This window comes from Aptenodytes forsteri, unplaced genomic scaffold (genome assembly GCF_000699145.1).
Source record: "Aptenodytes forsteri isolate BGI_AS27 unplaced genomic scaffold, ASM69914v1 Scaffold49, whole genome shotgun sequence".
NCBI classification, from domain to species: domain Eukaryota; kingdom Metazoa; phylum Chordata; class Aves; order Sphenisciformes; family Spheniscidae; genus Aptenodytes; species Aptenodytes forsteri.
This window is the reverse complement of record NW_008795125.1, coordinates 628,450-644,312: the sequence shown is the minus strand read 5'-3', so window position 1 is coordinate 644,312 and position 15,863 is coordinate 628,450. Positions and strand designations below refer to the sequence as shown.

The window sequence follows — 15,863 nt, the reverse complement described above, 5'->3', positions numbered from 1 at the left end:
CGCCAGGGGAGGTTTAGATTGGATATTAAGAAAAATTTCTTCACCAAAAGGGTCGTCAAGCATTGGATCAGGCTTTCCAGGGAAGTGGTTGAGTCCCCATCCCTGGAGGTTTTTAAAAGACGTGTAGATGTGGTGCTTAGGGACATGTTTAGTGTTGTACTTGGCAGTGTTAGGTTAACGGTTGGACTTGATGATCTTAAAGGTCTTTTCCAACCTAAACGATTCTATGATTTTAAAACTGCATGAGATCAGGAAGATGATGAAAATCTAAGGAAGTACCTGAATTTCTGTCCTGATTGATGTACCTGCAGCTCTAACTGAAAGTAATGGGAAATGCAGTTTATACTAATGAGCTGAAAATCAAGCTATGGAATAGCTTGGCTGTGGATTTTTAGGCATCTAAAACCTGCATATGTGACTTGTTCTGACATATAGAAGTATTCTTTTTCCCTTATTATATTAATATAAACTACACTGCAGAAAATATCTGTAAGTTTTCATACTTTATGAATTCTTAAAATTCATTTAAGTTGATACATTGTCATGTTGTTTACTTTTAATGTTGCTAAATATACATTTTGTTGTAATGTCATATTTTCATGTGAAATAATGTTTTTCTGTAATCACTGTCTAATTTGCTTAGTAAAGGTCATGAGCACATTGTTATCTATTCATTTCTGTTTCATACTCATCCTTGTTGGAACTGTCACCAAGCAATTTTCAGATGTTCTTAATTTTTTACATTCTTTTTGGCCATTTTCACTATTCTGACCACTAATGAAAAGGGTATTAAATACAATATATGTGGAAGTGACTTTGCCGGGTAAAGTTCGGGCTGATTTGAACTCCAGTGAATGTCAAGTTCTGGCTGTTTATTACAAAGAAATCTATTATTATCCAAAAATTATTTGCTGTCCTAGCCTTCACCCACATACTTCCATTTGTATCATCTTCTACATTGTGAAGAAGTGATGATTTTGTCTCATCCATTCTGAAGTTTGAAGGATGGCTATCCTTACACATCAGGAAAACTAGATTAATATTGCCAGCAGAGACCACTAAATTCTTAAAATTATTGGCTAAATGAATAATGTCAAATGGTAGAAATTACACTTCGGGAATGTGAACAACAAAAAGAGGAAAGCTGTACTTATTACAAATATCCTTATATCAAACTGTTTCAATTAAGTAAACCTGCAAAGGAAATCTGAAATTTCATTATAAATAAATTCTTCAATTTCATTATAAAATCCCTTTTTTCTAAAATTGATCCCCACCCACAGTTCTCTTTACACTAGTGAAGAATGAAAGTTAGATTTATACTGTCAGAGAACATTGAAAATATACGTCTACCATTTTTACACAAACCACTTTCAGTGGTTGTTTTCTGCTTAACATCCTCTGTTTATATACAGACATCTAGTATTAATTTTATTTTTGTTTATTTTTTCTTGGATCATTGTCTTATATTATCCAGTACAACCTAATTCTGATTTCCCTTTTCTGGATAATAATAATGATTAATGGTCCTCTATTCAGCATTTCTCTCTTCAAATATCCTATTGAAAGCTGAAGTCTTTTATATGTTCTTATTTTCTATGTTAATTATTTTTTTCCACACTGAATTTCTTTATAAGGAAGGTTATTTTATGGCTTTTGTGTAGGAATAAAAGGAATAACACCCATAAAAAATCTTACACTGAATACTTCTAATTTGCTAACTTCAGTAATATTCCTAGAGGGTTTTGTTTCTTTTTTTTTGTTTTTCCCTGATTCTTTTATAATGAAATTAAACTTCTCACTGGGAAATAATATAAAAGGTTTCATTTTTTAGCACACATTAAAATTCTCTTTATCAAGTCAACTTCTCTTGGCTCCTTTTTCTGCTATTCTTTATCTTCTCAATATCTCACACATCAAATAACATTAGGTATAAGAATTATTTATGTAAATAATTGATCTATGTAAATTTTTAAAGGATAAATATCAAAAGAAATAAACATTTTAGCTGGGATAACAAAGTTTGATCAGGAAAAAATAAGGGCTGGAAATCAGAATTTTGAGTGATCATCAAAGCTTTTCAACATCAGCATCAGGGACAAAATCACTTAATGTTACTGAGATAGGATCAAACTAAATATCATGTAAATTATGTGATGTTTTTCTCTGCAACAGTGGCAGGATGCAATTCATTATCCATAACATCTTATAACATTAACACAGAGACACATAGTGCAAGGATAATTCAATGAAAATGTGATAATGAAGCCTTCACCCCCAGTCACAGCACAGTGAATTAATTAAATTAATTTTTAAAAAAATCTATAGGTTGTTTATTTAACTGTTTTCTTTTTTGTTGTTGTTGTTTTTTTAATCTAGGTGTAACTGTTAATACTTATTCTTGCTTGGATCCTGGCATACCAGTGCATGGACGTCGTTATGGACATGACTTCTCTATAGGTTCCACTGTCTCATTTAGTTGTGATCCAGGTTATAGGCTGAGTCATGAGGAGCCTTTGCTATGTGAAAAAAATCACTGGTGGAGTCACCCACTCCCAACTTGTGATGGTAAGGATGAATGGATAAAATACAGAATACCTTAAAATATACACATTTTGCCAAACTATTATTAGTCAAAATGCATTAAATGTTGGAGCTTGTAAAACCTCTATTTTTAGGAAAAAAAGAATAGTTAGAGGAAATAAATGTTATATACCTCTGTGTGATGAGATATTGAGTAATAAAAGTAGAGAATAATACGTAATTCTTTAAATCAGCAGATTATTGAAGATATGTCTATCTGAATATACGTTACTGTGAGCTAACTGATTGCCAGTTAGCTCAAGGCATGCAAGGTTAATGTATATCTGCTTGTAAAGCACTTACTACAAGTTAGAAATATTTGTGTTTGAGTATCCATCTATGGACACAGGTGTGCTGACATACGAAACATGAAATGCGATTTATTTAAACCTGACTCAAAAACTGCATTTTCTCCCATTTCATGTTGATCACTGTGTGTCTAGCTTGTTAACAGAACTTGACACCATTCAATCACTGCAGGAATTGATTAGGGCCACATTATACCTGATGATTAAGCATATGATTGTTAAACCAGACAAAAAAGGTATCGAGTAACATGTCATACATTTTGGAGTCTCCACCATATCGTGAAAAAAGTCTGCTTGAAAAATTATCTAATACTTTCAGTCATCTCTTGTTATCTGAATTGTTCATTTTAATCCATTTTCCCAGTTAGGTTGATAACAATTATATTTAATATTAAGAAAGTATATTGTAATGTTTATTAAGTTGCGTATTTGAGATGTTTTCCTCTCAAAATATATTTTTTCCTTTAGGCACGGTACATTTTTTTCTGATGATAAAAATGTTATCGAGAATAACATACCGACTTAATTCTAGAGTAGTATTTAACAATAAAAATCTACTGAACTTTCGTGAGCTACATAATGCACATGATGATAGTATATTTTTCTAAAACAGTTCTTAGTGTCTCAGGACACTCAGTTAGAAAGAAAAAGCTGGATTTGAATGAAGACTAACAAAAAAAATCACTGAATCATGTGTGATTTGCCATATGGAAATATATTCATTTTCACTGTATTTTTTTCTTTAAAAAATGGTAGGGGTTTTCTTGGCCTTCAGCTTATTTAGTTAGCAAATCCTTTGGTTTTTATATTTCAATAGGTTGAACGTGTCGGTATATGATGATACTCAAAATTTGTGGTGGTAGAAAGGGGCATGAATAATCACTTTCCTGAAAATGACACTCTGTAGTTTAGCAAGCCCATTTCCTAAAGGATTCTGCTTCTCAGTCAGGTTCTTGGAATGAAGAATTGCAGGGTTCCCACAGCTCACAGTCAAGGGGACTATATTTTGCTGAATAGGCCATAAACATAAGATGTGTTTTCTTATGGTGATAAGCACTAGATGGTAACCGTCTAAAACAAAGAGTATTAACACACTCCCTATGAATACTGTGCTTTGCTGTGAAATAAACTTACATATTGTGATAAATTTCTTCCTCAAGATGCTGAACTAGCATGCAATTCATTAAGTAAATGAGATTTATTTTTTTTCTCCAGAGTACATTGCTAAATGGCAATCGTCCATTGAATAAATGTGGTCTAAAGGCAGGATTGAGTACATTTATTCTAGTAAATTTAATCAATTAATGGTTGAACTAATTTTAATTTCATTGCTGAATTTCTTCTCTGGTGGAATGTTTTAAAATAAGATCCAGAGTCCTTGCACCCCCAGGGAAAAAAGGGCATTTGCTAAATGGGCTGTTCTTTGCATAAATTCTGTGTATGGATTTGTATTAATCGTGCCACTAATAAACACATTGGTCACTGTTCCTGCTCATTCAATATATTACTCTGACAGTTTCTGAAGACCAGAGCTCTTTCTTGATTGTTCTTTTTGATAATTGCATCTCTTTTTGATAATTACATCATGTAGTGATGTGCAGACAGACCATGATAATTGTGCAGACAGATGATGACAACTTGTGAGTGTGTGTGTTTTGGAGGAGGAGAAGGCTGTAGAAAAGGAAAAAATTTAGACTTCTTAGAACCAGTTCTTCATCAAAGCAGATCATGTTGACTGCAGTTCTATTCTTTGAAGGAGTGTAAACTAATTTTTTCATGAGGTGTTTGGATGTTACACAGATAAGCATCACAAAAAGCTTATCAAGGAAGTCACACTTCATTACCTACAGGAACATTTAGACAATACTGAGAATGATGGTTTAAAAATGAACAAGCGAACTGTTTCCTTCCCTAAAGACTGGCCTGAGGGGGTGATTATGACAGGCTGTTTAATTCATTCATATTTGAATAATTGATACGCATGAAGGATTTCATAGGTAATTTCCTTAGTTTTTATTTTTATGTGTATCTATATAGATAAGGCATGCACACTATTCCTCAGTGCACATATGTATTCTCTCTGTGTGTGTGTGTGTATACATACATACAGAAAAACAGTTTTATGTATACGGAAGTATAGCAAAGCATTTCTGAAAAAAAAAAAAAATTAGAGCTCTGACCTTTGAGGATAGTAGGATCTATTTCTGCTCTTTAAAGATAAATATTTAAGGAAAATATTTTCAGATTCATAGAACAGTTATAGCTGAAAGGAACCTCAGAATATCATCTAGTCCAAACCCATACCCCAAAAAGCGGGTCCAATCTGGATGTTAGATCAGGTTGCTCAGGATCCTACACAATGTTTTATCTCCAAGGGGAAAGATTCCATTTCTTCTCTGAGCAACCTGTGCCATTGTTTGACCACACAATAGATATTCTTAACATCTACTGAGAACCTCCCATCTTCCAGTTACATCCATTACCTCTCATCCTTTCACTGTGGTGAAAGCTACTTGAATTTATACAGTACTTGAATTGCTTTACAGTTTTCAAGACGGCAGCTCCACTATGTTAAAATAAGTTATACAACCATAAAATTAAGGCTTCTTCAAAGAATGAAATGATCTCTATCAAAACATCAGCCTCTTTTCAAGAAATGAATTACTCTGCAGGCTGTTACAAAGATACTGTTAATTTTTAACTTTAGTGTTGTTAAGTATGACCAATTTCTGGATAGCTGTCTTGGCAAAATACTTTTTTATTTCTTTTCAAAAGAGGTGGCACTGGTCAAGGCCTAGACTTTTGCCATTTTTTTTTCCTTCTTTGGTTCATGGGTAAACAAGATCAATACTACTGTGTACATTTATTTATTTTGAAATAGTTCATCTGAAGATGTGGTTTGGTCTATATACCATAAACATGGGACACATTACCTAGGAAAACAAAACATCCAAATAAATAACAATAATTTTTTTTTTGAATTAGAATATGTACAGGCCTCCAGAAAATAGTCATACTTGAGAGAAAATAGATGGTTTTGAGCTTTTCTTAGAAAATATTACTTGTATTACATTTACACCATTCTATCTAACATCTACATATGATTCACTGGGTACCTATCTATCTGGACACCCCTGAATTTCTTGACTATAATCTCGTCCCAGTGCTTAAGAAATGAGACAAAATTTTGTCTTACCATGTCCTTTCTATATGAATATCATAATAGAATTTTGCTTTTAAGCTTTGAATATATGTGAGAAAACCTATTCTACCCAATATATGAAGTATCATATTAATCCCATTAAAAATGACAGGAAAATTAATTTAAAAGTTGGATACCTAATTAAGAGTGTAAAGTGATTTTTATTCCCTTCATCACAACATGCAATTGAATGCTAATACATAATAATTCTTATGCATTATTTGAATTAAGAATAAATATTGTCATTCCACCTGATGGTCATTTACTTAAGAAAATTAATAAATAGCAAGAAAAATGTTCAAGCAAGATAGAAAATATTTAATGTTTATATTGAAAACACCTAGATGTCCAAATGAATTAGCAACTATGACTTGTGCAGTACCATGAGGAACATATCCAGGAAATATGGCAGAGGTGTTATGTCATTTCTGTTAAGACATCTCTGAACTAAAAACAATACTTTTATTAAAATACAACTCTTAAAAAACCTGCTGCAAATATTCAGTGTGGTAGATGCCAGAATTGGAAATGGATAGCATGTCTTGGTCTGGTTTAGATTTAAATAAGAAGATAAAAATACAACAGTTCACGTTGTGAGTAATCTAGGCTACACTAGTTTCTATTAGGTTAGTCTCTAGGGTAATATAACTCAAGTCCAAGGTTTCCTTCCAGAAGCTGATTATAATAATTTGATGTCCATATTGTTATTTACTTGACTACATCCCATTTTAAGACACATTACATCTGTAATTAGGGAAGACAGATGCTGAAGTTTCTTGATCTATGAAGCACAGTATATAAGATTCATTCTAATTCACACTGTTTCAATAATTTTTAATTATATTTATATTTACCTTTTATTATCAAATTACACAGTAAATGAAAATCTGCTTAGATTAGATTTTAAAAATTAGATTTTTAGTTGGAAGTTAGAGTTAATTAAGCAAATGAATGTAATGGGGCCTCTGTATACATGTGCAGCACATGCATATATATATATACTTGTATTTAGATTTATATATACACAAACACATCTATGTATAAATAGGTTTATCTTCTTTTCATGCTGTGGTTCTTTCTGAACTAGCATATGTTATTAGTCTTTCTCGATGATGCTTGAAAACATTTGTAAAACTAATCATTATTACTAATCAATTATAAATGCATGTTTTCTCCTCCCATCACCATTGAAAACAAATAGTTTTCAATTATTTGTACTTGCAGCAAGCTGGCCTTACTAAAAAAAGTAATTTTTTTCTGAAGGCTTCTGTTCTTCTTATGTGTATTTTCTCTTTTTTGAGAAAATTGAGATACATCATCGTATGTTAGTTTCTGAGTTGTGGTTGGTGATCTATGGCTAGTCTCTTGAAAAATCTTTATATATCAAAATGGTAGGTGATATAGTTTGAAAATGTGTAAAATGTTAATTTCCCAGATATCAACATTTTCAGTCAGGCTAAAAAGGGACAATGATATGACTTTTTTTTACTGCATTGCTAGTGAACACCATATATAGAAATACACGGATGCATGTATTTTTATATAGGTGTATTATTTTCTCTTGCCTTCCTAAAATAACAAACACATTCTCTTGAGAGTTTTCTGTCCTTCTTGGATATGGTGACCCCCTTCTCACATCCAGTTTTCTTGATAACTTCATATTATTGCTATGCCCTTCATCATTCTGAGACTGACTTGTGTTACATCAAAATAAATTAGTTATAAATAGGTAGTAAACCTTATTCAAAGACCTTCGATGCCAGAGAACATAATTAGTGGTTGTTGAGTTTTATTTCATGGTATAAAAAGCAAAATTTAAGAGGTAAGGGGCTTTTCTCTGAAGGAGCGTTAAGCTAGCTATACAGGCTGACCTCTGCAGGAACAGGTTATACAGACTGACTTCTGCAGTAAAATATAAATATGTTAAAAATAGAAAAAAGGACATGAAAAAAATAGAAAAAAAATCTATGAACAAAAATGTCACCTTCCTTGCTTATTAGCTGCTGCCACAATCTAATGTGAAGTGTCCTAGCAATATGTTTGTGTAGCACAGCTGCTGTGACAAGAAAGACAGGTAAGTACTTGCAATTGGTAATGCAGTGGTCATAGAGATGGAAAATGTATCTTACAGAAGTAGATTGAGAAATCCTGTCTCATTTAACTGATCCAAAGTCAGAGATACTAATATGCTTTGCCACCCTTCCAAAGTGAGTCCCCAAGAGGGAAGAGAACATAATGACAGTTTAACAGAACAAATGGGTAAAAATGGGCCATGAATAAATTTAGACTAGAAATTACGAGACTATTTCTAGTATTGGAAGATTGATTTTCTATAACTGTTTTATATTAGCATGAAATATGGCCTGAAATGGAACCTGATAATTTTATGAATGACACAAGTCAAGTGCTTTCATTACAGCTATTCATGTATTTTAGGGATGAAGCATGGCCTGTATGTCTCCCACCGAGACACTTACAAGTAGCCTGAATAAAGGTTCTAAAATTCCAAAATTATGTTCAAACTATGTAGGGCCATTTTCTAAGTTAGGCTTGCTTGCTGTCACTCTTCCTTCTGACTGATGATGTTACTGAGCAAAATGAATGCAGTTATGATCATTTACAACAAAAGAAAGTGTAAGTAATCAACCCAGCGCTGTAAGAATTTATTTCATCTAAACAACTGGCTTAGCCACTGAACTCCACTATTAAATTTTAATCTTCATTCACAGATATCCAAAACTTGCTTCTTAAGTTGTCACATCATTTCTGATCACCACAGTGCTGTAGAGATGCTTTATACTATACATCCAGGCACCTATCTGTATTTCATACAGTCACTTCTATATTTTGTTATTTTTTGTTCTCTTTATTTTTTGTTATTTTGTTTCTCATTTTTCTGAAAACATAGTAATGGAGGGAAAAAAAAAATTAGGCATGTCTTGATTCAGCTTCTCTGCTTGCATAACAAAGAAATTATTAATTAGTGTGTTAGCAACAGAAACATTAGTATTGGAGGGAAAAAAAAAAATTAGGCATGTCTTGATTCAGCTTCTCTGCTTGCATAACAAAGAAATTATTAATTAGTGTGTTAGCAACACAGTATTCTATTTTCCACATTAGAACACCAAGCTAGTGCTTCAGTTATTTGCTTATGTATTCGTTCTACTTTTAGTCTGTCCTAGCCTCCATCTCTGTATAATCAGATAAAGTGAAAGAAAGGATCCTTGTAGAATCTGGAAAAATGTGTGGAGTTTATCTTTTGCTTTTTTTTTTCCCATGTGTTTCTGTTTTCCTTTACACTCTGAAAAAGAGTCAGATACTAGTAGTGATATTATATGCTTGGGCTGTTTGCCATCTTATCAGGACCAGCGCACATTTTATATTTCAGATCTGTCAACCTGGCTTTGTTTTGAAAAATGCTGGTCCCTTGATGCCTTTTTTTGCCATCTGCTAACCTTCATAGAGTTACACTGAGTGCCTGATGGCACGCCATAGATGTTTTGTCACCATTTGCATTCCTGAAAGGTTTTCCAAACACCCACTCTAAAATACATTCTTTGTTTGGGCTGTTTCCCATGATTATAAAAACTGATTGCATTTTCTTATTTAATAGGGCTGACCTGCATTTTCTTATTTAATAGGCTGTATGGACAAAGTAGGTAGTTACCATCAGAAGCTCCAATAACACTGTCATAGCCCTGATTCTGTTTTACTAATGTCTAAATACAAGATCAGGTGATAAGTGGACAGCAGTTACCTCCATTGTCTTTTCATCAGAGAAGTGACGAGGAAAATTAGTATGGTGGGAGGTTATTCCCCTGTGACAACAATTATGAGATTGGGCAGTTGTGGTCCTGGAATGTCCTATTTCAGCCTCTGGTACTGCATCTGCAAATTTCCAGCTTACAACTGGGCCAAAAAGGCTAGAAAGTTGGCAAGAGAAATAGCACACACAAAGAAATCATGAGGCTACCCAGACAAAGATACATGTTTAAAACAGAAACGTGGTTAGAACAATCAAACAAATTTAACTAGGCAAAATAGGGTGATCTTCATCCTGGGATATAGGATGAAGTTCCATATCTGCTTTATAAGAAAACTGTAATTAAATGTATACTTCTTTTTATTCAGTGCCCTAAAGATAGTGATGGCATGCAATGCAGTAACCTCATTATGAAAAATTATTGACCTTTATGAAAACATTCCACAGTGCTACTGAAATGTCTGAAAAATGCATGTATTTCCTTGAGACAAATGTCTGCTTAGGTACAGGGTAAGACAGAAGGTACATTCTGGATATTCTCTTGATTCACTGTATGATTTGTCCTCAGATCAGTTTTGAATGTACTTCTACAAGCAGAAAGTCATGACTGGTCAACATATTCATTCTCAAATAAATAGCGTTAATAGCAAAAGCAAAGATAGGTATAACTTTCATTATTTACCCCATCAATGTGTAGCAGAAATTGTTGTAAGTAGAATAAATATCAAGATATAATAGAATAAATGGATGTTGTAACAAATTACTCACAACACCTTTCTCCTGAAGAAGTATGAAGATGTTTGAGCACTGTTCATATATTGAAAGGCCAAACTTCTCCCACCTTTATGATCTATACTGTTGAGTGCTACCTTGGTAGCTGCTGCTGATGTTACAGGAGGAGTAGGAGCAGGTTAAACCAGCTAGTGCAGGTGGGGCAACCTCTCTCAGAAAGAGGTATTGCTCCTCCAGCCTGTGACAGGCTCCTTCCCTCACCCTCACTGGTGTGGCAGCAGGCTGGGAAGCACAGACGCGAGCGATGGGTGAGCAATGGCTTATACAACAAGGGGAAGAGGGATTGATAGCTGTATCGATTGGAACCGCAGACAGGTCACTGCCATTTACTTATCTCCTAAACTGCCTTTCAACAGCTTTAGCATCTGCTAAAGAGAAAAACTTGTTAAAAATGGGAATGCTGAATACTGGCTTAGGTTAAGGTGCGGGCTCAGAGAAACTATGGTTGATACCAATAAACATTCTGAAAGGACACTGGTTGAGAGCTTGATTACTTAAGGCTGAAAAGGGAGAGTTTGTGTTAATTAATTTGGAAGAGCTGCTCATATTAAGAACTGCAATCAACTTTCCTAAACCAGTCTATATTATTTGACTTAAATCTGGTGCAGTAACATAGTTTACTGGTTTTTTGTATCCTGGAACATGTCTACAAAATAATTTTGGTAATGCATATAATTAGGTTAAGCAAAATAAAAGGGCTGGATGTTTTTAATCTTGAAGAAAAAAAAAGTAGAAATACTCATTTGTTTTATAATGTATGCCCTTCTGAGACAATCTATATTCAGAGAACTATGATGTAATAACTTTGGTACTGAGTTTTAATCACTGTTATTGATAAAAGATAATTCTAAGGTATAAGAGCCTCTTCACTACTAAAAATTACTCAATTAATTTAGTATTTCAAAAGCTCTGGAATTGAAAATTCACCATTAAAATGTAATGGTGAATTGTGAAGATATTTATGCCAGTGTTGTAAGATTTTATTTTTGTATTTTGTATTAATTCAAGCTATAATTTAATTTTTATATTGTTCAATTACTGATTACTTTTACAAAGTCACTATTAATACTATAGAAAGACTTATATTGGCAATTGTCATTATGACTTGCATTATAGATATAGATGCATATCCAATAATTAGATACAAGAAAGGATGCCATGCTTCCTTGCAATAATATTTTCAGTCAGTAACTCTTCAATAGTGAGATCCACTCTGCCATTTTTACTCTCCAGCCTTAGCTTCTGGCTAAAGCGATATTGTTTGGCTCCATATCTTCTTCTGCCTTCATCTTCCTGCTGAACTTCTGACTTTCACAGGCTTTCAAGAAAATGTGAAAAAACAGCTGAGGAAACTCGCCTTTCATTTTCTTAGTACCTATTACAAAGCATGTTAATTATTCATTGATTAAATTTCTTTTCATATTGTGTAAAAATGGGCTGTAGTTATATGTGGAATTGCTGAATCATTTGACCAATTATATTTAAGTCGGTTTAAAGCCAGAAGTTTTTAAAAAAATGTTTTCTTATATTTTCTCTCCTTTATAAGTTTTATATTAATAATTTTATTATTTTCTTTCTTATTTCTAGCTTTATGTGGTGGAGATGTTAGAGGACCTAGTGGAACAATTTTATCCCCTGGTTATCCTGATCTGTATCCAAATTCACTGAATTGTACATGGACTGTGGATGTTACGAAAAGAAAAGGTAAATAAATCCTTTTCTCTTTTTCCATCTATTTTTTTTAATATATAAGTCCAGTATTCTGTGCTACACATGTACATCTGGGTTAGCAGCAATGAACTAGGAATTGCATTGTTGGTTTTTGGTTTTGTTGATTTTTATTGTAGTAATCCCTAGAATTCCAGATGTGGACTAGGCCCTAATGCTTTCCACAGTACAGAAAGTCCCTAAAAGTTTATAGTCCAAGTAACAGATAGTTGGATGTGTGCACATTAATTTGTACAGGTGAAAGAACATGAATGCTTTTTCTGTGTTGAGGAGGAAATGCCTTATCTTAGAGAGAGATTAGCTGGAAGTAGTCATCGATATTTAGACTTGGTATCAACAGAAGAATCTGAAGTGAAGACTTAAGTGAAGATGTTATTTACATTATAACATAAAAAAGGAATGAAGTTAATGAGACAGGAGTTGTTTAAAAGATTGCTCATTATGTTAAAGTTTACATTATGACTAGCTGTCGACAAGGAAATGTCAGAAAGAAAAGTCTTATTATTTTGAAGAAAAGAAACTGTTTCAGCTTACTGAGACACATTTTCAGGGTGGCAGCGTATAAATGGCTGTTTAATATGCATTTATGGATTGAATAAATAATTATCAATAAATGTCAAGGGAAAAAATAATAAATAATGAAACCCAATAAGAGAAAACTTAGAGAGGTAAGAAAGAAGTCTATAATGACCGATCACAGAAGCCGAGGGAGCGGAGACTTTTAAGAAAAGGATAGTTACTTGTTGAAGGAAGATTTCAGGGAAAAGATGTAATACTGGTTTTAACTTTTCTCTGAGAAATGATCTTAGTAAGAGTTATTTCAAAGAAATATGAGACACACAGGAGAGGTTAGAAAATCTTTAGGACACAAATGGAAATTGGGAATTCTAGGTAAGAAAATTTCCGTGAAATAGTGTGTCCTACTTGCTTTCAGGTGAAAGGTTTTGGGACTAGATGAGAAGAGATGGGTCAAACTTCTATATTTTTGTTAGTACTTTTTTTAAATATGGGAGTGACTGCATAGTACTCTTGTACTATGAATGGAAAGAGCTAGAGAAGCATAAGAATTTAATGTTAAGGGAAGGAGAGAACTAGAGATAAGTGTTATAAGAGAAATTGAATAGGGTGAGGTGATAAGAACACAAAAAGGAGTATTACATCTGTAACACTGGAAAGAATACAGAAAAAGGAACAAAAGGGAGAAGAAGAAAGGCAAGTTCCATTTTCAATTTCATCAGTTTTCTCTGTGAGGGCATGAAAAATGTCACAAAGTATACGGATGATGTATTTCTCTAAGAAAGAGTTATTGATAACATAAAAATAAGACTTCCCTCACAGAGAATTGTGCTGATCTGTGATCCCCTTGTTCTATTTTGTACAAATAGTACGATAGTTCCTCATCAAGATGTTAAGTCATTCTGACTGGATGTCCCATTTAAAACTCCTTAAAATGTTAAAGTGGCGAAGTGTATCTCTCAAAATTATTGCTCCAGCTATTCCACAGTCTCTTTTTACCACCAAATGATGCCATTGTGTCAATTTAATTTGCTTGTAAGTACCCACAGTGAAAAAGCATTCTGAAATTACTGAGCCTACATCGGATGCTACATTTGCCCTTGTTACCTCTAGGTATGATACATGGCTTTTAGAGTTGCAGGAAAATAAGGTACTGTGGATCCTTTGCAAAGGAGAAGGGATGTGGGAAGAATATAACTGTTCTGGATAAGCAAGAAAGACTGATAGTGTAAGAAAACGGTTAGCCCTGTAGTCATTTAGTTTGCACCCTATCTGAAAAGCCATTGGATAACCAGCCCAAGCTTTATAATCTGGGCATTGAAGAGAAGTAGCAGAGATGGATGAGAGTTTAGCTGCATGGAGTAATACATAACTGAAAATTATGTAAATTCTACAGTAAACATGAGCCCAGATTAAGCCATATTTTTCAGGATTCTTGAAAGACGTTTTATTAACACTTCCATTTTTCTTAAATTAAAAATGGGATTATGGAGGAAAGTACTTGGAAAAATGGGGGGTTTTTTAAAATTAAGTAGTTTTTTTGTGATTTATCTTTTTTCTTGAACCCTCAGCTAAAGAAGTACTTAAAAGTTGGGTTAAATAAAAGCTGAAATTCTCAATGTGATTACATTTTATGTGAGGCTATAGAAAAAAACACCATATATAATGAGACTCCTGAGAAAACAAATATACAAAAATAATACATACAGGGAAAGAGAGTAATAGTATAAACATACACAATTATAAGCACATATACACTGATACTTATATATACACACACACATATATCAATACAAGCACATTCTTGTTTGTGTCAATAAATTTTATATTATCTTATGGAAATGTTATTAAGGAAAAACATATTATTAAATATGAATGCTATGTTGTAATTTGACTTGGGCATTTTGATTCATGCTGCTCAAAGATCTGCTGGAAGCAATTGAAGAGTGAGGATTTGCTGTGAGTAGGAAATAGGAAATATTGTATGAACTTCTCATATTTTGTTCTTGTTGGCAAAAAAGTATTAATACTTTAAGCTCTTCCTGCAGTACTGTATGAGGAAGATGATAGCTCTCCTTTTATGGCAATAAGTTGCAGGCTTACTTAGTTTAATTTTAAACTTCTAACAGTAAAGTTCTATGTCTGAGTAAGCTAGTCCATTAGGCCAGTTCTGTATTTAATGGACAAACAAATATATCTTCAGGATATGAGTCATCTCACCCTGAAAAAGTATCTAAAGTAGATGGAATGAACCATCCTCTGAAGGTTCCTATTTATCTCTATCATCTAATGTCCAGGGTGTTTATATATAGTCCCCAGATAAATTGTCCAAGGGGAGACTGAGTGACTAAGTTTTAGATAGTTACTATTTGGGAAAATTAATCCCATACACATAAATAGGTTATTTTAAAGTGAGGGAGAAAAACTTTGTTCTGGAACTCTCAGTTTCTGCTTTATTTCATGTCTAATATAATTCCAGCTTAAGAATCTCAAGGAGTATCTTTTACTGGCCATTAACTAGTGATATGATTTTTAAAAAAGAATTAATATTTTCTTTAGCCTTTTTTTTTTTGACAAAATTTATTAATGTCAGACTGCTAAGAAAATGTGTATAACTTGTAGCTCCAGAATGCTGTGGCATACTTTTTTAAATACATATCTTTATGTTGCAACTTCATGCTGCTATTATGTAATAGCAGGCAATTAAATGCATATGTTTAGTTAAGAATTGTATTTTACATCTGGATATGTTGTATTGCTAAGAAAAAAATTTTCTGTGTTTGTGTATACTGTCTTAAATAACATAACCTGCAATATAAATATTTATATTTTAATTTTACTGTTCAAATGTATCTAAACTTCTAGACTTCTAGGATGATTTTTCATTTGTGTTCATGTGGACCAGCATTACGATTCTTGAATGTCCATTAAAACTTGATTTTTTTTTTTTTTTTTTCATTTGTTAATTGGG

At 33.0% G+C, this 15,863-nt stretch overlaps 1 protein-coding gene across 1 annotated transcript in view; it reads left to right on the top strand.

Annotated features, from left to right (window-relative positions):
* CSMD3 (CUB and Sushi multiple domains 3) overlaps window positions 1-15,863 on the top strand; it is an 838,052-nt gene that overhangs the window by 493,950 nt on the left and 328,239 nt on the right. The window contains exons 19-20 of the mRNA XM_009277245.2: window positions 2,380-2,568; window positions 12,236-12,352. Coding sequence (XP_009275520.1) covers window positions 2,380-2,568; window positions 12,236-12,352 — 306 coding nt within the window. The remainder of the gene's footprint in view (window positions 1-2,379; window positions 2,569-12,235; window positions 12,353-15,863) is intronic.